Source organism: Lutra lutra, chromosome 8 (assembly GCF_902655055.1).
Source record: "Lutra lutra chromosome 8, mLutLut1.2, whole genome shotgun sequence".
Taxonomy (NCBI): domain Eukaryota; kingdom Metazoa; phylum Chordata; class Mammalia; order Carnivora; family Mustelidae; genus Lutra; species Lutra lutra.
Window position 1 is genome coordinate 56,908,044 of NC_062285.1, and position 26,390 is coordinate 56,934,433.

The 26,390-nt window shown below is 41.8% G+C and overlaps 1 protein-coding gene across 6 annotated transcripts in view; it reads right to left on the reverse strand.

Moving 5' to 3' along the window:
• SCN8A (sodium voltage-gated channel alpha subunit 8) overlaps positions 1 to 26,390 on the reverse strand; it is a 178,765-nt gene that overhangs the window by 115,179 nt on the left and 37,196 nt on the right. For all 6 annotated transcript variants that reach the window (XM_047741659.1, XM_047741658.1, XM_047741657.1 and 3 more), the window contains exon 2: positions 6,259 to 6,588. In XM_047741659.1, the coding sequence (XP_047597615.1) occupies positions 6,259 to 6,534 (276 nt within the window). In that variant the 5' untranslated portion in view covers positions 6,535 to 6,588. The remainder of the gene's footprint in view (positions 1 to 6,258; positions 6,589 to 26,390) is intronic.

Genomic DNA, 26,390 nt, shown 5'->3' on the forward strand with positions numbered 1-26,390 from the left:
GAAATGCAACACCTCTCATTAGCAATACTTCAAATCACACCTAATGAACATAAACTCTCCTTTAACAGTCTGTCTCTGCTCTGCACACCTGTTGAAGAGTGTGTGAAAATAGATTCAGCAAGGATTTTCTCCCAGGAATGCATGGGACTGCATGCATGCGTGTGTGTGTGTGTGTGTGTGTGTGTGCACGTGCGCATGTGTGTAAGGAAAAAAGTATAAGCATTGCTGGGAACAGGATGTCCTGCTATAGCTAACGTGAATTAAATCTAAAAACCACTTCTTAGTAAAAGTTGGGCTGAAAATCTTAATGTATCATAGAAATTCAGAAGGAGAAGGGATTAGTTCTGGTGTAGAGAATCAAGTCAGGCTCTAAGGAAGAAGAGGCCCTAGGGTCTGGATGAATGGTGGAGTGTCCAAAGGTGAAGTTAAAGGACAGTACATTCTAAGAGGAGGAAATGGAGTCCAGGAGGCAGGGGACACTTGGGAAACAGGAAAGCAGGTTGCCACAGCTGAAATATGCTATGTGATAGACATATGTGTGAAATAGAATTAGAAAGTTATAGATAAAGGTCCGACTCTTATCTTACATATATTATAAGTGAGGAAATTGAAGCCCAGAGGAATTTGAGTGATTTGGTCAAGGGCAAAAAAGGAGCAAAGGAAGAACTAAAATGGAAGTGTTTATATTGCCAGTTGGGTGCTCTTTTCACTATCACATTCTGTCAGTAGGCTGGGGGACTGAGACAGGTGGGAGATCATGCTCCCATCAAAAGTAAAAATATGAGGGCGCCTGGGTGGCTCAGTCGGTTAAGTGTCTGACTCCTGATTCCAGCTCAGGCCATGATCAGGGTCATGAGATTCAGCCGCGTTTGTCCCTCTCTCTATGCCCCCACCTCTTCTCTAAAAAGAAAAAAAAAGAGAGAGAGAGAGAGAAGTAAAAGTATGTAGGGAGGTTAAGTAAACTGCCTTCAGATTACATGTCCAGCTGAAGAGTTGCAGGAATACTGACACTGAGCCCAAGTCTCTGGAATGGCTTCTCCCGTGCTGCTAGACTACTCAGCTCATTCACTTCTGAAGATAAAATACTGGAGCTAATACAGACACCATCCTTTCCTTCAGAAGTCCTGCGCTTCTTAGGACCCATCCTTAAAAGAGTTATTAAACCAGAGGGATTATCAGGAATGTGAATGAAAAAGCACGTTCTTCTTCCTATCTCTAAATTTGCCTGCCTAGCTTCAGAAGAACTGAGCCAATGAAGCTGAGGATCGATTAATAAAGTATTAGGGGCACCTGGGTGGCTCAGTGGGTTAAAGCCTCTGCCTTTGGCTCAGGTCATGATCCCAGGGTCCTGGGATCGAGCCCCGCATCGGGCTCTCTGCTCAGCGGGGAGCCTGCTTTTCTCTCTCTGCCTGCCTCTCTGCCTTCTTGTGATCTCTGTCAAATAAATAAATAAATAATAAAAATAAAATATTAGAAAAGTGGAGAACCAGAAATGTAACAAACTTGAGTTACGAGGCATGGGTTTGAGTCCTGGCTCCACCATGAACACTGCTATTGTTTTTTGGGGGGTGGGGGGCGGAGGGGGAAGAAGGGCTATACATTTTTTAAAAACATTTTATTTATTTATTTGTCAGAGAGAGAAAGAGCACAAGCTGGGGAGAGGCAGAGTGAGAGGGAGAAGCAGACTTCCAGCTGGGCAGGGAGCCTGATGTAGGACTTGATCCCAGAACCCTGAGATCATGACCTGAGCCTATGGCAGATGCTCCATGGACTGAGCCACCCAGGCACCCCTAATGGTGGCTTTTGACAAGTACTTCCCCTCATTAAATTTATAAAAGGAGGAAGTTGAATTACCTGATGTCTAAGGATATAATATTCTAATTTTCTATGATTCTAGGTAGATTCCAATTTGCAGGAAAAGAGAAATGAAGACCTGAAAGTAAACTGAACTTTCGGAAACCACATGTAATTTCTTAATGCAATAGGCTCTATTTAAAGGCACATCAGTCCATCCCATAATTGAGATTTTTGTTCATAAGACTTTCTTATAAGAGGATATACCCCACGGAACAAAATGGACACATAGATCAATTACCAATTTAAGAAGTGGGAAAAGAAGTACGAGCCAACTCTGAAGTCCTTTTCAAGCTAATCCATAGACTTTCCTGCTGCACCACTTAAGATAGTTATCAGGAATATATGTGGCCATTTGAAATTGGACAAGTTATTATTGAGAACTGGAGAGACAGAAAGACACTCCTTCAAGTAATAAAAAGTCCTTGATTTGCTTTATTAAAAAAGTTGAGGGGCACCTGGGTGGCTCAGTCATTAACCGTCTGCCTTCAGCTCGGGTCGTGATCCTGGGGTCCTGGGATCAAGCCTCGCATCAGGCTCCCTGCCTGGCGGGAAGCCTGCATCTCCCTCTCCCACTCCCCCTGCTTGTGTTCCCTTCTCACCGTGTCTCTCTCTGTCAAATACATAAATAAAATCTTTGAAAAACAAAACAAAACAAAAAAGCTTAGAAGGGGGAGAAGTGAGTTGAGAATTTACACTGATAAAATGTAAGATTTCCTAGCTTGAGAGAAGGGAAAAGAAATAACAAAATTAAGACTTCAATGGGCTTATGAAAATAGCAGAAAGAAAAACCAAGAACAAAGGTATTCAGAAGAGTTCAGGTTCCTTAGAATACCTATTTGTTTTTGCCAATACATATAAATAAAGAAACTCTGGAAGACCCTCCTAACAGTGGTTACCTGTTCAAGGAGGCAGGAAGTGAGCCAATGAGGGAGAGCTGTAAAGGGGAGACTTTTTACTGAGTATCTTCAATTGAAGTTTTAACCATGTAGGTACATGACTTATTTTTATTTAACATAAGTAAGTAAGTAAGTAAATAAACATCCCCTAAATTCAATTATTTGCAAGAAACAGTTGAAATACAAGAAAGCCAAAGAAAGGAGACGTTAGAACAAAGTACCAAGAGACAAAGAAAATGTTTTAGCACTGGGAGGACTGAGGAAATCCAAAGAGAGGATAACCTAGACTGTTTTTTGAGGACCAGTTGGGAGTGAAATGCAACATGGACAAGACTGCGGCAAGGACCTCAAGAAGTTTCTGACAGCTCAAACCAGTCCCAGACGGTACAAGAGTATCTTGAAAAGACGACACACAGGTTTATGTCCCTGTGTCCCTGTGTCCCTCGAGAGTGTGAAATCCACAGTGGAATAAAACCAGAACTGTACTAATAGGGAAGTAGTTTTCTTTCACCCTCTAAAATAGAGGGAAGGAAATGAGACACCAGTTTCAGTGAGAGCCATAAAATGACTAATTGGGTAGAAAATGAGACCTATAAGGAAAAGATAAAGAAATCCATTTGTATCATTTAGCAAAGAAATTCTATTTTGCAAGAATTATTTAAGGCAGTCCCCACAAAAAATAAACTTAAGGAAATGTCCCCTTAAAGTCATTTCTACTCTCAATATTTTTTGATTTGTGGGTTAATTCCCAGTGTGCTTCCTTGTAGAGGAGACCTTGCTAATTTGGCCTAGCGAAAGGCCTAGTTAGTAAGAAGTATTAGTAATGCCAGTGAAGATTTGCAGATAAACTTGAGCAAGCATAATATTAATCAACTAAAAAATCCCTTGCTTTGGGGTGCTTCACTGGCTTAGTGGGTGGAGCATGTGATTTTTGATTTTGGGGTTGTAAGTTTGAGCCCCATGTTGGGTGCTGAGATTACTTAAAAATAAAATCTTTAAAAAATCCCTTGATTAACAGCATAATTAATACTTCTCAAGTGCTACTAATGTTCTTTCTTGTCATGAGTGTTAGTGTGTCTGCTTTATAACCATTAATCTATGCATTTATGTTTTATGAATTTTTCGCATGGTGGTATGTTTCACAATAAAAAAAAAATTAGAAAAAAAAATACAATTAAAGTTCTCCTTTCTGCAAACTATTTACTCTTATGATGAGGCCAAACGCTAAAGTCAGCCCGTCTATCATGAAGAGCCAGTCCATAATGGAGCTCCATCAACATCTATCCTATGCAAGGAATGATACTTATCAGGGCCAGAGACCCACCCTGAGGCCTCACTCGGGTTCCAGGGCCACTGACACCTGGGGTGTTGGAGGAGAGGAGGGGCTATCTATGGGGCAGCAACCAGGTGAAAAGGCATGCAAAAGGACACTGGCTCTGACAACTAACAGCTCTATGTATTCTTCATACATTAAGTCAGATTTAAGAAAGGGAGACTTAATTTGCATTTGAGTTAGAAAAATAAACAGTTCAAATAAAACCAAAGAGGTTTTAGCTATCTGAAAGGTCAGGGTCTAAGGGGTTTTACTTACCTTCTTACTGCTATAAGAGTTTCTGAAAAAATTGTACCATTGGCCAATTCACCTAAAGAGGCACAACTTAAGCCCTGTGATTTTTCACTGCTTTGTACCTCTTCTAAGATCATGGATGTAAGGGTAGGAAAGAACAAGGAAACATTTCTAAAAATATTTCAGAATTTTACAATGAATGAAATTTTTGTCTAAAAATAGCCCAAGATTCCATGTTCCCTTTATTCACTAATCCAGAATGTTACAGCCTACCCCATCCCTCCCCCATCTACCCCACTCGGCAAAGGCCCAGATTACAAAGTCGGACTTGAGAAAAGGGAAAAAGAAATGAGGAAATTAATGAAAGTTTATGAAAACTACTCAGTTCCAGAACTTGATGTGTGAAAAAGTCCTTAAAAATTCTGTCCAACTTTTCAGTTCTAGATGAGAAAATTTAGGCCCAGAGAGGTAGCATAGCTTGCTAATGGACATAAATTAGTTTTGAGAAGTTTTCTTCTTTATTTACAACTTTCTTTTCCTATAATCTATTTGTGGTAGCTTGAACAATACACATACGACAAAAGAGAAATACAGATAATAAACATGGTGAATTATGGTAGAGTCAGGAGTTTTTACTTCTGGTCTACTGTTATTTCTATCATATCATGCTTGTTTCTGAAACTTTCTGCATTTCTCAGTGGAAGATAAAGATTACTGTTGCTACTTTGTTTTCTATTATGGCGGTGTCCTGAGCTGCAACAGAAGTGAGTGAAGGACTATTTTGTGTAGACAACGTCTTAACTATTTTTACCATCATGAACCAAAAATGACTCCACAATTATAGCGAGGTCAAGAGAGCTACTGGTCTCATCTTACTTCTGTCCCATTATTAAGCCAAGAAACTAAAATTTCTTCCAAATTATAAGACTGAAGGACAAGTTAGGGGAAGTTTATGAGGCAGTTTTTTTTAATAAAGACAGTTCAGGTAAGCTCTGTATTTATGAATATGTAATTACACAAAGCCTTTTCTCCCCTCATCTGGAAACACCTATCAATCTAATTCTTTAAATGACATTTATCAAATGAGGGATCCCTAAAATGGTGTCTGATGTCATTCCTCAGTATGCCATGGCTCCTTAGTTGGCTGGTGGATTAACTAGGGGGCTTTGCTTCTCCACCTGTTGCCTCTTTCAAAAGATAATCATGAGAAAGAAACCCACAGTTTGGTCAAATATTTGTTAAGGGAGCCTGAAATTCTTGGCCAAATGAAGACTAGTGTTTATTCATTTTGCTTCTTACCGGTAGGAATAATAGAATGGACTCTAATGTAAGAATGAGTGGTGGCTCAACCCAGACAACTGAGTAACAAGGCCAAACACCTGCTCTCTTCACTGGCCCAGTCTGGTTCACCTTATTCCGCTCCTATCTCCAACAGCTATGATCTAATGTCACCACGGGACAGAGAAAGTTTGGACAGAGTACACATCCCTCATTTCCTTTATAGGAACAATAGGCTTTGCTGATATTGTAATAGTTACAGCATCTTTATAGTTAAAGATAGAATTTGGAATGTGTGTGGGAGAGATTCTACCTGGCTATATCATCTTGCACTATGCTTGCTTTTTTTGGACTCTATTAAACAGTCCCATTGCATTTATGTTCTCTTTTGTTTTGCTTTGTTTTAATCTGTTTTCATCTTCTTCTGATCTGGCCTGGAGCCAAATACAGAAGTGTTATTAACAGAGTTGAGCAGTGTTAAGACCCACGAATGACCCTGAGCAGCAATTAAACTGAAAAATAAACCCCGTTAACCAGAACTGAAACAAAAGGTTAGCTACTTATCCAAACTTGGGCAAAGGGACAGCTCTTTCTCCCAGTCTCCCCTAAGCCTGTTAGGACAGGGGGTCTGAAGCTGGGTCGCTGCCTCCTCCAACTCACTTTCTGCGTCAAATAGTATGGGTCAAAGTCCTCCAGGGGAACCGCGACCAGGCCTTGTGGGATGTCCCCATAGATGAAAGGCAGGCTCTTCCCTGCCTCCAGGTCACTGTTTGGCTTGGGCTTGCTGTCCTCATCGTCTTCACGATGGCTGCCGTCGGCCTTCGGCGGTTTCTTGAGCTTGCTCTCGGCAATGCGCCTCTCGATGTTTGCCAGTGACTCGGGGGTGAAAGGCTTGAAACTGTCAGGGCCTGGTGGTGCGAGCAGCCGCGCTGCCATCTTCTCATCCTGCAGCAGCTTCGTTAGTTGTGCAGCGGCCGGGACAGGTCAGCTCTGGAAGAAACGGCAACACAGACATCAGTAATCAATCGCTGCTCTGAAAAGAGGCCAGACCAAACCATCTCCCTCCCGACCTTTATTCACAACGTCCGCAACACACAGCTTCTTCCGTGACTCGGTTATTTTTCTCTCCAGAAAATCTGTGGTGTGAGCAGGCTAGGTGAGGCTCATAACTGCCCCTCCGGGGACTGGCTAGCCAGGGAGATCCCAAGATGGGAGGTTCCTGAGCTGCTAGGTTTTCTTCTTTACTTAGAGGCTACTCACTGTTTGCACCCGCATATGACTACAGAGATACATTCCATTCCCTCGTGGAACTCCTATTCTAATAAGGCATATTTAACATTACCCAGGGGCACATGTTAGCTTGGGGAGCCTTATATGCTCAAGGTAGCTTCCTTTCCTGGTACTCTAGTCCCTAAAGAAATACTCTTCCTTCCAAATACAACGCAAGGGCAAACTGTCACTCTTTTCCATTGTCAGTTTCTGAAAACACTAAACCCTTCAAAACTTTAGGGTTTGCACAAAATGTAGATCAAAGAGCTGCCATCTACTTTGGCTCTTCCATTTCAAGTTATTTTTCAATTCACCAAGATGTGTAAAGCCCATCTGGTATGAGAGTCCAGAAGTACCTATTCCATGACTGAGATCCTGCCAGGGACAACTGGGGGTGGGGCGGGAGAACCAAATGGCAGAGGATGCTCGGAGAACTTCTGAAAACAGCACTGCAGCGCCTGCCGCAGGGCAAAGGATGGCAGAGAGGGCTGCGTGCAGCCCAGATGGGCTCCAAACCAGGAAGGACACAAGTGAGAAGAGAACAACAAGCCAAACGTCCCTTCTAAAAGGAAAAATGAGGGGCCCCTGGGTGGCTCAGTGGGTTAAAGCCTCTGCCCTTGGCTCAGGTCATGATCCCAGGGTCCTGGGATCAAGCCCGGGAATTGGGCTTTCTGCTCAGTGGGGGGCCTGCTTCCTCCTCTCTCTCTCTGCCTGCCTCTCAGCGTATTTGTGATCTCTGTCTGTCAAATAAATAAATAAAATCTTTGAAAAAAAATAAAAATAAAAAAATAAAAGGAAAAAAATGAGGTAGGGCTGTACTAGGTCCCATGATCTCTAAGCACGGGATTTGAAAAGTCCATTTCCATGTTTAAACAGAGTCCTGGGTTATTTAAAACACACCTTAGAGGCACTGGGGTGGCTCAGTAGGTTAAGAGTCTAACTCTTCAGCTCAGATCAGGATCTCAGGGTCCTGAGATCGAGCCCCCAGCATTGGGCTCAACACAGAGTCTGCTTGAGATTCTCTCTCTCCCTCTCTTCCTCTGCCTCTCCCCAAGCTCACATACACACATACACACTCTCTCTCTCTTTCTGAATAAATAAATAAATAAATAAATAAAATCTTTAAACCAAACCATGCCAAGCACACCTTGAAACAGAGGAATTCCTAACATCAAAAACAACAGTGTTTACTGCCTATCACAAAAGAACCTGAGCAGGGGAATCTTACCAGGAAAGCTTCAAGGCTTTACCAGCATTTCATCTGGTGCTCATGGTGCTGCTTTTGCCATTAGTTCTGTGAGCTCCACAAAGACAATCTGGGAAATTTTTTTAAAAGGCTAAAGATTGGGCGCCTGGGTGGCTCAGTGGGTTAAGCCGCTGCCTTCGGCTCAGGTCATGATCTCAGGGTCCTGGGATCGAGTCCCGCATCAGGTTCTCTGCTCGGCAGAGATCCTGCTTCCCTCTCTGTCTCTCTCTCTGCCTGCCTCTCCATCTACTTGTGATCTCTCTCTGTCAAATAAATAAATAAAATCTTTAAAAAAAATAAATAAAAATAAAAAATAAAAGGCTAAAGATTGTTCTTTCCCGGGGCGCCTGGGTGGCTCAGTGGGTTAAGCCGCTGCCTTCGGCTCAGGTCATGATCTCGGAGTCCTGGGATCAAGCCCCGCATCGGGCTCTCTGCTCAGCAGGGAGCCTGCTTCCTCCTCTCTCTCTGCCTGCCTCTCTGCCTGCTTGTGATCTCTCTGTCAAATAAATAAATAAAATCTTTAAAAAAAAAAAAAGATTGTTCTTTCCCTCCTACTTAGCCCTCAGGGTCCACTTCAAGGCAAGTATCCATAAAACTCGAGGCTCCTCAAGAGAACAGTAGTAGAGTTAACTCTAAATAATTTGAAATACCCAAGGGCTGCTTTCATAAACACACCCACAGAGATCCCAGATTTCTCTAGTGGTGGTGATTGCAAAGTGTAGCAAAGGCAGTGTGTAGTGTCTCTATGTGGGCTGGTCAGCTCACTCCCTCACCAAGTGGGACTAATGAGGCCAGAACCACAAGTCTGCCCCCATAAAGACCAGAGAGCTCCACACTGCACCAGAAAAAAAAAAAAAAGTGTTCCCCAGACCATAGGGTCCAAGAAAACATTTTCACATATGAAGCACAGAATTTCTGAGATGCAAGGGATTTTACAGACACAGTCTATTTCATCTTTTAGATTAGGAAACTTGGGGTCCTAAGAGATTGGACAACTTGCCCAAGGTCACAGGGCCAGGATAAAAATCACAGCCAAAGTGCTTTTGACTCTCCAACTCATACTTCTTTTATTGTGACCAGTGCCAGTCACCCACCCTCCTATCCTGCTCTAACCCCCAGTACTCCCAGCAGGAACAGTCTGGATCATCAGGTAAATCACAGGGAAATGCCACTGGTTTTGCTGATCTAAGACTTTATTCACAACGTCTTCCTCAGGCTAGAAATCCTTTTCTCTCATTCCTTTCCTCCTCTGTATCCCTGAATTATCTCTGGTAAATGCCCACTCCTCCACACCACCTTCCCACCAGCTGCAGCCTTTCCCCCTTGTGAACTCCTATAAGCTTTACCAGGATCTTAGCTGATACTTATCCACCACTTACTATGTTTCAGGCACTGGGTCCTGAAAAGTCCAAGCACCTTGCTTTTCTATTAACTCACTTAATCTCCAAGACAACATATGAGGTAGATATCATTATTCTTCCCTTTTCAAAGATGAGGAAACAGAGACCTAATACAGCCTACTCAAAGTTACACAGCTAGAAAATAACAAACCAGGATTCAAAACAACCTATTTGTACTTGTTGTGTCTCTTGGTCATAGTCGAATTGCATCCTATAAATTCCCAGAGGGCAAGAGTGGTGCCTTGAACTCCTTCTGCATCCCTTTCACAAATGATAGGATTATGCCTGAAACCCACAATTTCTTCAAATACCTGGGACCTCTTGGTTCTCACAGTCACACTCATTCTCGACCCTGGGTCATCCTCAGTTGCTATCTAGAGGACAAAGAATACTGCAAGAGTTGCTGCCACATGGAAGCAACCCAAGTGTTCATCGGAAGGTGAATGGATATAAAAGCAAAAAATAAATGTGAATAAAATGTAAAAGAAAGAAAAAGAAAGAAAGAAAGATGAATGGATAAAGAAGTTGTGGTGTGCGCGCATGCGCAAATACACACACACACACACACACACACACACACACAGAGAGAGGAATATTACTCAGCCATAAAAAAGAATGACAACTTGGGTGCCTGGGTGGCTCAGCGGGTTAAAGCCTTTGCCTTCGGCTCAGGTCATGATCCTGGGGTCCTGGGATCAAGCCCCACATTGGGCTCTCTGCTTACCAGGGAGCCTGCTTCCTCCTCTTTCTCTGCCTGCCTCTCTGCCTACTTGTGATCTCTGTCAAATAAATGGATGAAATCTTAAAAAAAAAAAAATTACATCTTGCCATTTGCAACCACACAAAGAGACCTAGAAGGCTTAATGCTAAGTGAGGTAAGTCAGACAGAAAAAGACAAAAACCATATGATTTCACTTATATGTAGACTCTAAAACAAACAAACAGCAGAAATAGACCATAAACACAGAAAACAAACCAATGGTTGGCAAGGGGGGGCAGCACTGGGGTGATGCGCAAAGTAGATGATGGGGAGGGGGAGATACAGGCTTCCAGTTGTGGAAAGAATGAAACACATCACAGGAATGAAAGGCACAGCACAGGGAATATGGTCAATGGTACAGTCAGAGAGTTCATGGTGACAGATGGTAGCTATACTCGTGGTGAGCATAGATTAGACTTGTCCAGTCACTATGCTGAAACTAATGTAAACTAAACTAAACTGAAACTAATGTAACATTGTGTGTCAGCTATACTCCCAACTGAAAAAAATGAATTTACTGTAAGAGGAAGTGACTGGAGATGCTGACAATGCCTGGGCCTGACCGGACACCCCAGCATTCTTCATAGGTCAAGCTGTCCAAGGCTAAGTCCTCTGCCTTTGCTTCCAGATTCTGTTTCCTCCTGCCCTCCCCAAGACCATGGTCCCTCAATGATCCCAGCTTTCCCTCACATTCCCAATTTTTACTTTTCCTTTACTATTTCTTCATCTTTTCCCTTTATATATCCCACCCCACTCTCTCTCCATGTGGCTTAAGATTCTCATTCTATTCCATATTGTCCTGGTCCTATCCACAACTACAGTCTTTTCTTCTCTAAGGGCTGGTCCTCGGCAATCTTTCTGTCACCCTCTTTCTTTCAGGGAGCTCATCTACTCAGCATAATCTGTCCCTGGGTGATTTTCAGATTTTGTTCACCAGCCCTAATGTTCTCCTGAGTCTCACAACTGGCTGTCACCACTTCAAAATTAAACATGTAAAACCACTTATCTTTATACTTCCCAAACTGATTCTTTCTCCTGGATTTCTCAATTTTGTTATTAGAGCCATCATTTTTCCAGCCATCTAGCAATGACTCTTAGTTATCTTTGCCCTGTCATTCTTTGCTATGCTTGCCCAACCAGTGACGAGCCTTACTGACCCTTCTTTCTTCTGAGTTTCCACTTTCAACAGTATCACCTGCATTCTGGTCCTGCTAGAACAGCCTTCACTTGTAGACCAGTCCTCAGACCACCAGGCACATCTCTGCTTCCATGATGTCATTTCCCTCCCTCAAACCTATCAGAGTTATAGGACACAGTCCAAATTTTGGCCACTCTACTGCCATTCAAGGTCTTCTACAACCTTACACCTCTCAAACATTCTCTTCTGTTCTTCCCTGCAAGAACATCTACTCCAGTGACTGATTGTTGTTCTGATTTTCTAGGCTTTTTTTTTTTTTTAAGGTAGAACATAATATACAGATCTCAAGTGCACAGATTGGTTATTTTGTACAAACAGATACACCTGTGTAACCAGCACCCAGATGAAGTTATAGAAGATTTATTCTAGAAGCCAGACAGCTCTCTGGAGCTCCCTTGTCAATAACCACCACCATAACCAGTAACCTACCAAGGGCTAGCCTGCCATCTATCTCCATAGATTAGTCTGGTGGGTTCCTGAACTTCGTATAAGTAGAACATCAAATACTCTTCAGGGTCTAGCTTCTTTCAATCAACATTCTTTCTCTGAAATTTATCTCTGTTGTGTTTGTACCAGTAGTTCAGTCTTTTTATTGCTGGGCAGTATATGTAGGAATCCAGCATGGTTTATCCATTTTACCTTGATAGACATTGAGGTTGTTTGTTGTTTTAGGCCATTATGGACAAAAGCTTAGCAGCTTAGCTAAGGGTCCTTAGCAGGACGTTTTTGCACATGTCTTCTGCTGGCATCTATGTGTTCATTTCTATTCAGGTAGAAACAGGAGTGGAATGCTGGGGTTAAAGGAGGGCTTCTGTTAGTCTTGCTTTGATAATACCTCCAGAAGTGTAAGAGACGTTCAGTTGTTCTGTATCTTCACCAGACTTCAAAATGACAGGTTTCTTTATTTCACCCTTTCTAGTGGGTATGTATACAGGTACTGCACAGATTTAAATAAATAATAATTTATTGAAGTGAAATTTATATAACCTAAAATGAACTATTTGAGAGTGAACCAATCAGTGGTGATTGGTACACTCACAATGTAGTGCAATTACATCTGTTTAGTTCCAAAACATTTCCACCACTCCAGAGTAAAACCCTTTACCCATTAATCAGTTTCTCTTCATTCCTCTTCCTGTCCTGGCAGCCATCAGTCTGTGTTCTGTCTCTCTTGATCTATTCCGAATATTCATACAAATGGAATCTTAAAATAAGTAATCTTTTGGGTCTGCCTTCTTTCACTTAGCATAATGTTTTTGTTTTTAGTTTCTATTTTTTTTTTTAAAGATTCATTTATTTGAGAGCAAGAGAGAGAGAGAAAGATCGAGCAAGAGCAGTGGGGAGGGAGAGAGGGAGAAGCAGACTCCCCACTGAACAGGGAGCCCAATGTGGGGCTCGATCCCAGGACCCTGAGATCCTGACCCGAGCTGAAGGCAGATGTTCAAGAGCATGTTTAATTTTTTGAGGAAATGCCAAACTTTCTGCACAGTGGCTGAGCCATTTTGCATTCTCACCAACAATGTTATAAGGATCCAATGTCTCTATATCCTAGCCAACGTTTATTTTCCTTTTAAATTTTTTAAATTTTTTTTTTTTAATTACAGTAGCACAGCCATCCTAGTAGGCGTGCGTGATGTCTTGTTATGGGTTTTGGTTTGCATTTCTCCAATGACAAGAGGTTGAGCAATTTTCCCTGTTTGCTGGTTTACTGGAGTTTTAATTGGCTTTTTTCTGAGGGTATTGAGCACCTTTTCACATGCTTACTATTTAGATACCCTCCTTTGTGAGACTCTAGTTTAAGTCTTTGGTCACTTTTTTCTATTGGGCACCTGTATTATTGATTTTTGGGAGTTCTTTGGATATTTTCCATACAAGTCATCTGTCAGATATATCTCAAATGTTTTTCTCCTTTTTACTTTCCTAGTGGTATCTTTTGATCAAAAGTAGTTTTTAATTTCGCTAAAATCCAAACTAACCATCTTCTCTTTCATGTTTTCTTTGTTCTGAGAAATCTTTGCTTATCCCAAGGTCATGCAGCTGTTAGCCTTTTTTTTTTTTTCTTTTAAGAGCTTCATTTTTTTACCTTTCTTATTTAGATTTCAAATAATTTGGAATTGACTTTTGTATATATAAGATAGAGGTCTAGGTTCTTTTTCTTTTTTTTTTCCTACATGGATATCTAATTGCCCAGGTATCACTCAATAAAAAGGCTGGTCACTGTTATTCTCATTGACTTCTAAATATACTTTCATTTTCTTGTTTTAAATCTCCTGAAGTCTTTCTTTCCTTTTCATCTAAGTTCTATTCATCCATTTAAACCAGCTTAAATTCTTCTTCTGAGGAAACTGTCTTGCAAAAAGTAAAAAATAAACTTTTTAGATCTAGAAGGAACTTGGAGACCACCTAGTCCAACTTTCCTTGCTATACAGATAAGAGAAGTTTCCAGTAAGCAAGAAAGGCTGAGTTATCTAAGTGCTAATTAGTGGTAGATGTAGAGATAGGGCACATGTCTCTTCGCCTCCAACAAAATGCTCTTCTCACCATATCACACAGCCTCTTAGGCAATGCACCTTGCCCATCACAGCACCCCAGTCTCAGCTTTCCTCTGGTGCAGTGCTAAGATGAGACACCCAACCCTGATGATAAAGGAACAATAAAAGTGACTTCTAACTCTAGCAGTTCTGAAAGAGACTGGACTGGACTCAAAGTTGGGGGAAAGAGATTTTTAGGATTCCCTTCTCTTGGTGATCCAGGAGGATTAAGGACTCAAACTACTAGCTGTGGCCTGTACCCGCAACTAGAAATGAATCTAAATTAAGGGGAGAGGAGTAGAAGAGGGAAGGAAAACTGGCTTTGGAGTAGTTATAACAGAGACGAAGGAAGAGAAGTCACCCAGGAGGAGCTGTTAGCAGAAATGTTATAGGCAAGGGTACTCAAGAAAAATGTTACGAGGAGGGTCAATAGCAAGCAGTATTAAAAACTTGTCTCTGACTTGAAAAAAAAGGAACAAAGTTGGGGTACTTATATTTTATGATAGCAACAATTACTACAAAGATACAGTCACCAAAGCAGGGTGGTACTGATGAAGGATAAAAGCAGAAAAATGTTCACCTGTAGCCCAGAAGTGTCCAAAAGGCTGACTTACAGCCTGTATAGTTTCATTAAGGATCAAATATGTGCTGGTTGTTACATTCTTAAAGGGTCTCATGACTGCCTGTAAATCTTACCAATAGTTAATATCGAACTGAACGATAAGCACCAGAGAAATCTTGTGAGAGTAGTTTTATGAGTAGAAATTCAAAGAAGACATTTATGATCTAATACTCCCTGCACGACCCCACCGCCTTGAGCACTCAGCATATTAACGACCATTTTATCCAGCAAAAGTGCAGCTCGTTCCACAGGTCCTGTCCCTACATAAATAAACTAAGCTGCACCATCTCAAGAATTCTTTCTAGGCTGTTGCCGTCCACGATCCCATAACGGTACTGGCATAAAGACAGACATATAGACCAACAAGATAGAGAGCCCAGAAACAAACCCTCATATGTATGATCAAATGATTTTCAACAAGAGTGAAAAGACCCGTTAGTGAGGAAAAGGACAGGTTTTTCAACAAATAGTGCTGGAAAAACTAGATAACTACATGCAGAAGAGTGAAGTTGGACACCTATTTTACACTGTGCACAAAAATTAACTCAAAATGGACCACATATCTAAATGTAAGAGCTAACCTTATAAACCTCTTTAGAAGAAAACGTAGAGGGAAATCTTCATTACAATGGATCTGGCAAGGATTGCTTGCATATGGTACCAAAAGCACAGCAACAACAACAAAACAGATATACTGGGCTTCATCAAAGGAAAACCTCCGTGCCTCAAAGGGTACTATCAAGAGAATGAAAAGGCAACCCACAGAATGGAAGAACGTATTTACAAATCAGATATCTCATGAAAGATTAATACTCAGACTATATTTTTAAAAATCCTACAACTCAACAACAAAAAACAAACAACCTAATTAAAAAATGGACAGTGAGGGTGCCTGGGTGGCTCAGTTGGTTAAGCGTCTGCCTCCAGCTCAGGTCATGACCCCAGGGTCCTGGGATCGAGCCGCACATCTGGCTCCCCGCTCAGTGGGGAGCCTGCTTTTCACTCTCCTGCTCCCCCTGATTGTGCGTTCTCTCTCACTGTCAAATAGATAAATAAAATCTTTAAAAAAAAAATGGACTGAGGTGTTGGGGGATGGCACCTGGGTGGGGCAGTCAGTTGAACATCTAATTCTTGGTTTCCCCTCAGATTGTGATCTCAGGGTCATGAGATCAAGCCCAAGTCTAAATTGAGCCCCATGTCTGGCTCCACACTCAGCACAGAGTCTGCTTAAGATTCTCACTGCCGGGGCACCTGGGTGGCTCAGTGGGTTAAGCCTCTGCCTTTGGCTCAGGTCATGATCTCAGGGTCCTGGGATCAAGCCCTGCATTGGGCTCTCTGCTCATCAGGGAGCCTGCTTCCTCCTCTCTCTCTCTCTCTGCCTGCCTCTCTGCCTATTTGTGATTTCTGTCTGTCAAATAAATAAATAAAATCTTTAAAAAAAAAAAGATTCTCACTGCCTCAGGGATGCCTGGGTGGCTCAGTCGGTTAAGCATCTGCCTTCAGTTCAGGTCATGATCCCAGGGTCCTGAGATCGAGTGCCACATCAGGCTCCCTGCTCAGCAGGGAGTCTGCTTCTCCCTCTACCTCTCTCTCCACTCATGTTCTGTCTCTGTCTCTGTCTCTCTCTCTCTAATAAATAAATAAAATCTTTGGGGGAAAAAAAGATTCTCACTGCCTCACCCTCAGCCCCCTCAGCCCCAGCACTCTCTCTGAAATAAATAAACAAATCCTTCAAAAAAATTGCCAGAGGACTTGAATAGATATTTCTGCAAAGGAGACAGATAGAGGGCCAATAACCACAGAAAAGGTGCTCAACATCACTAATCATTAGGGAAATGCAAATCAAAACCACAATGAGATCAACTTCACACTCATCAGAGTGGTTAATATAAAACAAAACAAAACAAAATAACAAGTATTGACAAGGATGTGGGAAAACTGGAACCCTTGTATTGCTTAGATATAAAATTAGACATAAAATTACCACAAGATTCAGCAATTCCACTTTTAGACATATACCCAGAGGAACTGAAAGCAGGAACTCAAATAAGTATTTGTACACTCGTGTTCACAGTAGTAGTATTCGCAATAGCCAAAAGGTGGAAGCAACCCAAATGTCTATGGATAGATGATGAATGGATAAACAAGATGTGCTATATCCATATAATGGAATATTATTCAGCCTTAAAAAGTAAGGAAATTCTGGGAGTGCCTGGGCAGCTCAGGTCATGATCTCAGGGTCCTGGTGTAGAGCTGCAAGTTGGGCTCCCTGCTCAGTGGGGAGTCTGCTTCTCCCTCTGCCCCTCCCCCCCACTCGTCCTCTCTCTCAAATAAATAAATACATAAAATCTTTTATTTTTAATTTTTATTTTTTTAAAAGATTTTATTTATTTGACAGAGAGAGACACAGCCAGAGAGGGAATACAAGCAAGGAAGCAACAGAGGGAGAGGGAAAAGGAGAAGCAGGCCTCCTGCCGAGCAGGAAGCCTGATGCAGGGCTCAATCCCAGGACCCTGGGATCATGATCTGAGCTGAAGGCAGACGCTTAACCAAGTGAGCCACACAGGCACCCACATGAAATCTTTTAAAAAAAGGACAGGGGCACCTGGGTGGCTCAGTGGGTTAAAGCCTCTGCCTTTGGCTCAGGTCATGGTCACAGGGTTCTGGGATAGAGCCCAGCATTGGGCTCTCTGCTCAGCAGGGAGCCTGCTTCCCCCTCTCTCTCTGTCTGCCTCTCTGCCTACTTGTGATCTCTCTCTGTCAAATAAATAAATAAAATCTTAAAAAAAATAAAATTAAAAAAATTTAAAAAGGACAAATACTGTGAGAGACATATAGTCAAATACACAGAGACAAAAAGTAGAATAGTGATTACTGGGGGTTGGGGGAGAGAGCAATGTGAAATTATTTAAGTGGGTACAGAATTTCAGTTAGGGATGATGAAAACGTTATGCAGGTGGACAGTGGTGATGGATGTCCAACAATGTGAATGTACTTAACACCAATGAATTGTACATTTAAGATGGTAAATTTTATATTATGTGAATTTCATCACAATTAAAATACAAAACAAAACAGGGCACCTGGGTGGCTCAGTGGGTTAAACCTCTGCCTTCGGCTCAGATCATGATCCCAAGGTCTTGGGATTGAGCCCCAGAATCGGGCTCTCTGCTCAGTGGGGAGCCTGCTTCCTCCTCTTTCTGCCTGCCTCTCTACCTACTTGTGATCTCTCTCTCTCCCTCTGTCAAATAAATAAATAAAATCTTAAAAAAAAAAAAAAAGCAATTGATACATTTACTGTGTTCCCTACTATATGCCAGAAACTATATTGATGATCAAGGTAGCTCCCTGCCTTCAGGGACCTTTAAAGTCTTCTGGGGGTGGCAGACAAGTAAACAGGCAAAGCACAGTATGATAAATCCAATAAAGTAAAATAAGCTTTTATAGATATGCACAAGCAGGACACCTAATCTAATCTGTAGAGATCAAGGAAGGCTTTCTGGAGAAAGTGACACCTCAGGTAAGCCTGAAGGATGGCCAGTGGAGGGGGGGGGGTTGGCAGGAAAATGGATAGAGCTTTGCAGGAAGTAGGAACAGCACATACAAAAGAGACCACAGACAAGGGAGATCAAGCCACTTGGGTACTGTAAACAGTTCAGTATAAGCAGACTTCAGAAAATTAACAGATAAGCCACATCAGGAAGGCAAAGACGTTATCACGGGAAGGAGTTTTGATTTTATCCTGAAGGCAATAAGGAGATATTGAAGGTCTTTAAATGGGGCATGACTTGATCGAAGTTGTATTTCAGAAAGATTATTCCAGCTACAGTGTACAGAATGAGGTGGGCAATGGGGAGCTGGGCTGGGGGAGGAGCAAGATCAGAGTGAAGACCAGGTAGAAAACTGTTGTAGCCATTCGGGTGACAGATTATGACAGCCTGAACCGGGCAGCAGCAAGTATGGAGGATATACTGAGCAGTCCTGTTGACTAACTGAAGTGGGAAGTAAAGCAGAAGGAAAACCAAGAGGCCCAGATTTGTGTCATGGGCACATGGATGGAAGGTAAGTAAAATTCCCTGAGAGAATAAGAGGTGATGCACAGTTTGGGGGTTAAGATGATGACTTCACATTTAAATATGTTGAGTCTGAGTTGCTTTGGTACATCCAAATGGACACACGAAATAGGCAGTAGATATGTGGTTCTGAAGTTCAAGGGAAAAGACAACCACGAGAGCAAAAAGAAGAGAATAAGTCTGGTGGAGAACTGCAGCTAGCCCCTGAGAACCGGCAGCCAGCTCTCTGCTTGTTGCTATACAGCTCATTTGGAATCAGCCAGAGGAGCAGCCCTGCACTGGGAGGAAGGTGGGCGGCTCTTATCACCAAAGAGAAACAGGCAGCCAGATGGATGGAGTTGACACTGTCCCCACTCGCTAGGCCCCTCCCTCCTCAAGTGACAACTAGATGCTAGCCTGCCAATTTTCTTTGTCACTTACAGATGTCATTTTGGGAAATCATAGAACACTTCTAGAAATTGAAATAAAAACAATTTTGTCAAACCTTAATTTTACTCATTTGAAACATAAAAAATTGCAGTCCTAACCCTCTCTTGATAACATCAAAATCTGGCTCTCGCTGCTACCAGATTTTATGGCCCATCCTCACCCTGGTGACTGTCAGCATCTGTGCTGACTGAGAGCTGCCCTGTGCATTCTTCTGGCTTTCCACCCCAGGAGGCCACTGTGAGGCTTCTTCTTCCTAATCCTCACACACATCAAACTTGCCCAAAGCTGATCTGTTTTCATTTCCGATTCTCAATAACTGGTCTCTTCCTAATCCCTTTGAGACAGTCACTCTTCAATGATTTACATCTATGTCTTTCTGCAGATACTTTTCAAAGGGTCTATTTATGGACTATTTTGAAAGTGGCCTAAAATGGATATAAACATAAGATTGACCATGATAAGTAAGTCAGTCTACCAGGAGGGGCTGATGAAGCACTTAATACTTTTTTAGTACACGAACGTTTTAATATAAAAAGGCATTTAAATGAAGTCAAAACCAATGATTATAATGAATATAAATGGTTCCAAAAATTTCTCTGGGCAGGTCCCATCAGGCCAAAATGAGAGAGAATTCTACGTTGTCTATATATCCATACAACCATACAGCCTACTCTTCTGTCTCAAGACATGGCCCAGTCAAGAGGCCCTTAGACTTCCATCTCCCTGGCCCTGCAGACACTACAAGTCAAAACTGTCCTCTATTTTATCGCTTAACCCCTATCACCAATTTTCTTTCTTTCTTCTTTTTTTTTAAATTTAACTGGCTTTCTGTGTTCCTTTATTTTTTCCACAAGGTACACCCCCTAAATGCTTGTAGACAATGGTTGTTGCCCCACATCCACGTCATTCTCTAAACTAGTCTCCTGATTCAAGTCACAGTGGAGTTTTTTCTGGTTCACTGCATTATAATTGCAATTTGTGATCTGTGGTTCTCCACTTCTTCTGCTTCAATCCCAACATGCACCTTAGATTTTAACCCCCATTTCCTATGCCTTCCTTTCAGTCATATTGAGACTCTTCTCTCTCCCCTATTTCATCCTTCCTCCCCTCCCCAGTGGTCTAAAGAGGGAGCAAATGTTTTATTTTCCACTAGACTGTTTGTGTTTGCCAAGAAATGAAAATACTGACACAGGTTAAGCATCTAGAAAAGAAATGTCACCAAACAGGTGTTCCTATGTCTAAAGAAGACCAATACATTTGGAAAGTTGCATTTTGCTCCAGGTATCTTGGGCTTCCAGTACAACTCCAGAGCCCAGGTAAGAAACTCACTGTACACATTCTCCCATCAGTGTTTATTGGGCATGGTAGGAACAGGACAAATCCTTCCATATGAAGGAATATGGTTGGGGGTGTAGGGAGAAAGCAGTTGTACATACAAAAAGGCCATTATATTTTTATTATGTTATTGCTATATAACTGAGGAAAAGAAATCAACACATCTCATAGTTCATGTTGTTCTTTTCCTTTCCAATTGGACATAGTCAATCAAGCTTAAGTATACCGAGTATCTGATTTGCGTTAGATTCACTCCTTCTAACCAAAAATCTAATGGTTTTAGGCTTTGCCCCTACTGTATAATGACTATCAGACCTACTAAAACAACAAAGAAAGTACAGGGGTTAATACAGTGTCTAACAAGTAGAAAGTACACAGTAAATATCAGTTAAGACCGTCTGTACCATCAGTTTAATTTTTTTCATTTCGTTCAATCTTCTAAAATAAATAAAAATCTAAAACAATGTCTGAAAATCATTGCATAAGTCTTGCTGAACAAAGATGAAATCATTATGGAAATAAATTTTTGGTGTGCAGTCAGTGACACGAAATACTGAGCATAAACATTCATTTTTTCAGTTGATACAAAAAAATTCCAAATGTGGATATAAAAGGTAGCTAAGGAGTATCAATATATCATGTGTATAAAAGACAAATGTAGACCACTGTGGGCAAGATACTCTCTACTACTTTATAGACTATTCGCAGCCAGAGGCATGCCTGCCACCTTCAGCTGGGGAGTGAAGATGACTGACCCTCAACAGAGAGATGGTGGAAATGCCTGCTGGACTTACAATGTCTTCCACAACTGAGGATGATGGTCAGGGACTATGATAACATTAGCATCACTGGGTTATATTATTTTTGTCTGCATACACTTTTTTCATATAGTAGAGAATTTAGAAGCTAATGTACAATATTTCACAGCTGGCTTTATATTTGCCATCTTCAAAAATATGGCATTTGAGTATAGTAAGAGTTATGAGGTTACTACTCTCCAAGATTGGTAAGACGCTAGCCCATACACTTCCATACAGCTGGACAATTTCCAATCATAACAGTTTTGGACAGCTGACATTACCTTTGCTCTAGAGTTTGTTTTTTTAAATTATGACATCAGATCAAGACCTTTACCACACCCCTCAAAAGAGAAACAATCCTAGACCAAGACAGAGAAATAGATATATATAGTCACTAATGATTATAATTCTGATATCGTCACTGACCAGCTGTATGGCCCTTAATAATTCAATTCACCTACCCAAGCTTTGGTCTTACTTATAAAAGTGGGGAGGTGAGTGAAATCATTTCTAGAGCTAGCTCTGCAGTTTGTCAGCTAACTAATTGACCTTGGGCAAATTACATAATCTTAAGGAGCCTCCATTTCCTCATTTAAGGGTTAAGTGAGATAATGCATGTGAAGTAGGTCTCAATAAATAAATAATGATAATCATAATATTATCAATAATAATAGCATATAATAACATGGAACATTTACTACATGTGCTAGGCATAGTACTAAAAACTTTTATATAATCTTTTTGATCCTTCCAACAACTCTGTGAGGTATGTATTATCACTATTGCACATTATTTATGAGAAAACTGAAACAGAGAGGTTAAGTAACTTGCCCGAGATTAGACTGAGATTCAAACCCAAGCTGTTTGGCTCTAGGGCCTGTGTTCTTAACCATTTCACTATACTACTTCTTATCAGCACTCTTTTCCCTTCTCTGCACCCCTTCAAAAATCCCTTTCAGCTCTATGATTCCATAAACATAAATTAATTAGCTGCCCTGGACTCTGACAGGCTAAGCAATGTTGGCTTCTCTGCCAGAATTACTGAGGTTCTAAACATATAAGCTTAAATCAGAAAGAACTATGTGTTGGAAAAAGAAATGAACATAGAGGCTCAAAAGAGGCCTAGTGTTATTCCGTTGGCCCCTACCACAACCATGATTGAGAATTCACCCATTCAGTAGACACTACTTGCGTGTCTACTATGGGGAACTGGAAAGCTTAGAACTTAGAAGACTGATAATCACAACACATTCTAAGTCACTGTCTGTCAATCTTGTAAAGGAGATTCTTGCATTGAATGGTAGAAAGATGGATTCAAATTTTAAAGCTTTTTGTTTTCAATCAGTGGAAATCTTTTTCAAACAAAATGCTGGATGAAATGTCGATAATACAGATAAAAGTAACTTTGCTCTAACTGAAGCAGGGCCCAATGTCCACCTCACTCCTCTCAGATCACCCCTGAAGACAACCCTGTGGAGTATCTGGATGGCCTCAAAACTAGTACACAAGATAATGATTGGGTCTCTTTCAACTCCAGAATTCAATGGACAGCTCCTAGAACAATGGAATGGCTCACTAATAAAGTTCACTTGATATAGACATAAAACAGTATAGGAAAGTGCTTATGTGCCTGTCTGCAAAGCTCGTACAGTAGCTATAAAGATTAGGATAATATATATTGCCAGGCACTTCATAAACATTACCTTTAATCCTCACAACAACCTCATAAGGCAGGTACTGACAGCTTCATTTTACAAGTGAAGAAAGAGAGACTCTAAGAAAAAATAAGAGGGGCGCCTGGGTGGCTCAGTGGGTTAAGCCGCTGCCTTCGGCTCAGGTCATGATCCCAGGTCCTGGGTTCGAGCCCCGCATCGGGCTTTCTGCTCAGCAGGGAGCCTGCTTCCTCCTCTCTCTCTGCCTGCCTCTCTGCTTACTTGTGATTTCTCTCTGTCAAATAAATAAATAAAATCTTTAAAAAAAAAAAAAAAGAAAAGAAAAAATAAGAATTCCCATGGTCACACAGAAAGTAGCCTCCATCCAAAGCCCACATGCCTTCCCTGGTACCATGATGTCCTGACAGTGACTAAGGTCAAGCATGGCCTACTCCAAAGAACTCTACAGATCAGAGGAAGACTTTTAATGAAAACATGAGAAGTGACAGTTTGCATGGAGTTTTGCTATGGAGGCAACACACAGGTCACTTTACCAGTCAAAAAAGGTGACACCCAAACTGGGTCACCCATGTGACCAAACAGCATGGAACGTGCTTAAGCATAAGAACGTGCTTATGGTTTTTGCTCTTCACTTGCTCAATCCATCACTAGTGGCTGGCAGATTAGACCCACTACACGGTCACCAGAAGATAGCAAACTGACCAAACTCAGAGGCATCACTCACACGTCTATGAGGCTGTCAGGGGGCAGGGAAGACAGGTCACTCGAGCGGCCACTGTACTGTGCACTCAGATGTGGTGACTATAAGCAGGAAGAAGCACACAATGGGACGGCCATGGGGATAATAAAATCATCTTCCTCACACAGGGTTACAGCAAGGAACAGATGAGAGAATATGTCAGGAGCTCTTGAAGTGTCAGACACATGAAAATACAGTAATACACTGCAGCCCGCTGTAAATTCTCAGGAAATCATAGCAGCAAACAATCCGGTGTGGTCAGCCATGATTAAAAACAGGATAGATCTTTCCTGAATGAGATTTCGGACTTGCCAGGAGTCTTGGGAGACTGAGCTGACAGTGACAGACTCTGCAAACAGTTGCTCATATTTGCACAGCACTCTACCATTTACGGAGAGCTTTCTCCTGCTTTACCTCATCTCATCCCCGCTGGTGGGGGGATCAAAGAGCATCCACTGATAGATCCAACTTCACAGAAAAGGTGTTTGGGGTCAGAGAGGTTAACTGCCTTGCCAGAGAGCCGGGGACAAAATATTAAATGGTTCCCCATCTAAGAAGGGAGAATTTCTTTCCTTTTGAGACCAGCCATCTTCCTCGTGCTGAACAGAACAATGAGTAAGAAGGGAAAGGGGGAAATGCCACATGGTCATACCGATAATGGCGGTGATGATAAAGAGGCCAGGAAGGCAAACTGTGGGAATGCAGCTGATGCTGAAGATGGCTTTCAGTGGGGCTGGGATGTTTGGGCACAGAAAGAAAAGGAGAAAGAAAGGAAAAAAGGAGATAGGACAAGGATGATACAGAGTGCCTTTTAGCAGGCCTAGTGGACTAATGCCCAATACATCCTGCTAATCTCTTTAGAATCATCGGGTAAACATTTGCTTTACTCGTGAAGTCTTTTGGAATTTTTGCAATTTTGGGATTTTGCATGTGCTTTATTTCTGTGATGGTGTTGTTGCATGCTTTTGTTTTACAGGATCTTAAGTCAAATTCAAAGTAGCTTACAAAAGCAGGCAGTTACATCTGAGTGCCATGGGCAAGTGGCTGGGTGCGGGCTGGCATTCGGTGTTTCTGCCTTCTACCCCAGCACTTTTCCCCCAGTGATAACACACCGCCATGAAGCACTGTGGATGTGATGTGGACAGGGGCTTTTCAGAAGCGTCCATGAACACTGCCAGCTATGCCCGCGTGGGAACATCACCTCCAAATACAAAGCACCTCAAGATGCATCCCAGTACTGCTAGGGACGCTTTTCCAAGCACTTTCCAACGGGCCCTTCACACCCACCCTCCTGACAGGCCCACAGGAGTTAAGTGACTTGCTTGGGGTCACAAAGACAGCAAGTAGCAGAGTCAGTGTGGCTCTTCATCCAGTGTGTTTTTTTGTAGTGTGACGTTCTCAGTCAGGAAAAGAATGTTATAATGGGACAAACACAATGGTAGCAAGATGAGAAATAGATTTCTAATCGCATTTGTAATGTATTAACAAAACTTAATCTTATACTTTTCCCTAAGATGTCCAAAGTTCTATATCGACTCAGGAAAGGTGGGACTAGCAAATATCCTGTAGGAAACATTAAAACAGAAAACTCTTCATGACAGTTATGGTACCCTAACTATTGTTAACCCGATGACAAATGAATTTGACTAATCCTCACAGCTGGCACAACCCATGCAAAGTTCAGGGACAGTACAGTAATTCTAAACTATAGACACAACTGGAAATTGAAATGAAATTCAACTTTGATGGCCATGGTTTCCTTCTGCTCAAAAATCTTCAGACTCTCCACTGCTTTTTGATTAAAATTTCAAATCTTTAAATGAGCACTCAGGGCCCTTTTCAGCCTATTAATAGCTATTCTCTGCTTGTAGCTTATGCTTCACGAAGCCATCCCTCACTCCTACTGTACTTTTCCATGCCTCCACCTTTGCTTGTGCCATTCCCTCTGCCTAGAAGGCTCTCCTGCCTAACCTTGCTTGGGACAGCCGTTCATATTTCCCCTCCTCAAAATACTTCTGCCCCTCAGTACTTTATGCCAACTCCTAAAATACTATTTTAAATTATGGTTTTATGTGTCTGTGCTTCATTTTCCCTAATTATAAGAAACTTCAAGGGCAAGGATCGAGCTTATTAATCATGGCATCCTTGCCTTGCATTGCGCTTTGCCCACAAAGAGGAACAGAGTAGGACATCAGATAAATGTTTGTGGCATAAATGAAAGAATGGTGCTTTTGTCTTACTTAAGACAAAAGCTACAGTAGAAAACAAATTGTCTCTAAAACCTCTTAAATAATGCCTCTAGCAGTTTGACATCTTCAATATTCAAGGCAACCAGGGCTCAGATCAACTACAGAACTAAATTTCTGCTAATCACGTTTCCACACGGCACAGTTTAAGATCTCCATGATAAAGGTTAAGTGATGATTTAGGAATATGACATCCGTTGTCAAAAAAACAGAGCATCCACTTGGGCTAAAGTTAACATGCCTTCATTCAAATCCCCAGCCAGAAGATGGCGACTATTTGAATAGTTGGGCCCAGAAGTCTGGCTAACTCCTGATATTGATAGGAGCATGACAGGTTGAGGCATTCTGTAAAAACTGTGTGAAAAAATAAAACTGAAGATAGTAGTTCCCTTGGAGAGAGGTGGTAAGTGATTAGGAGAGGCAGGAGGAACCTTCTGGGCTGCTGGTTACACAGGTACAGTCACCAAAACT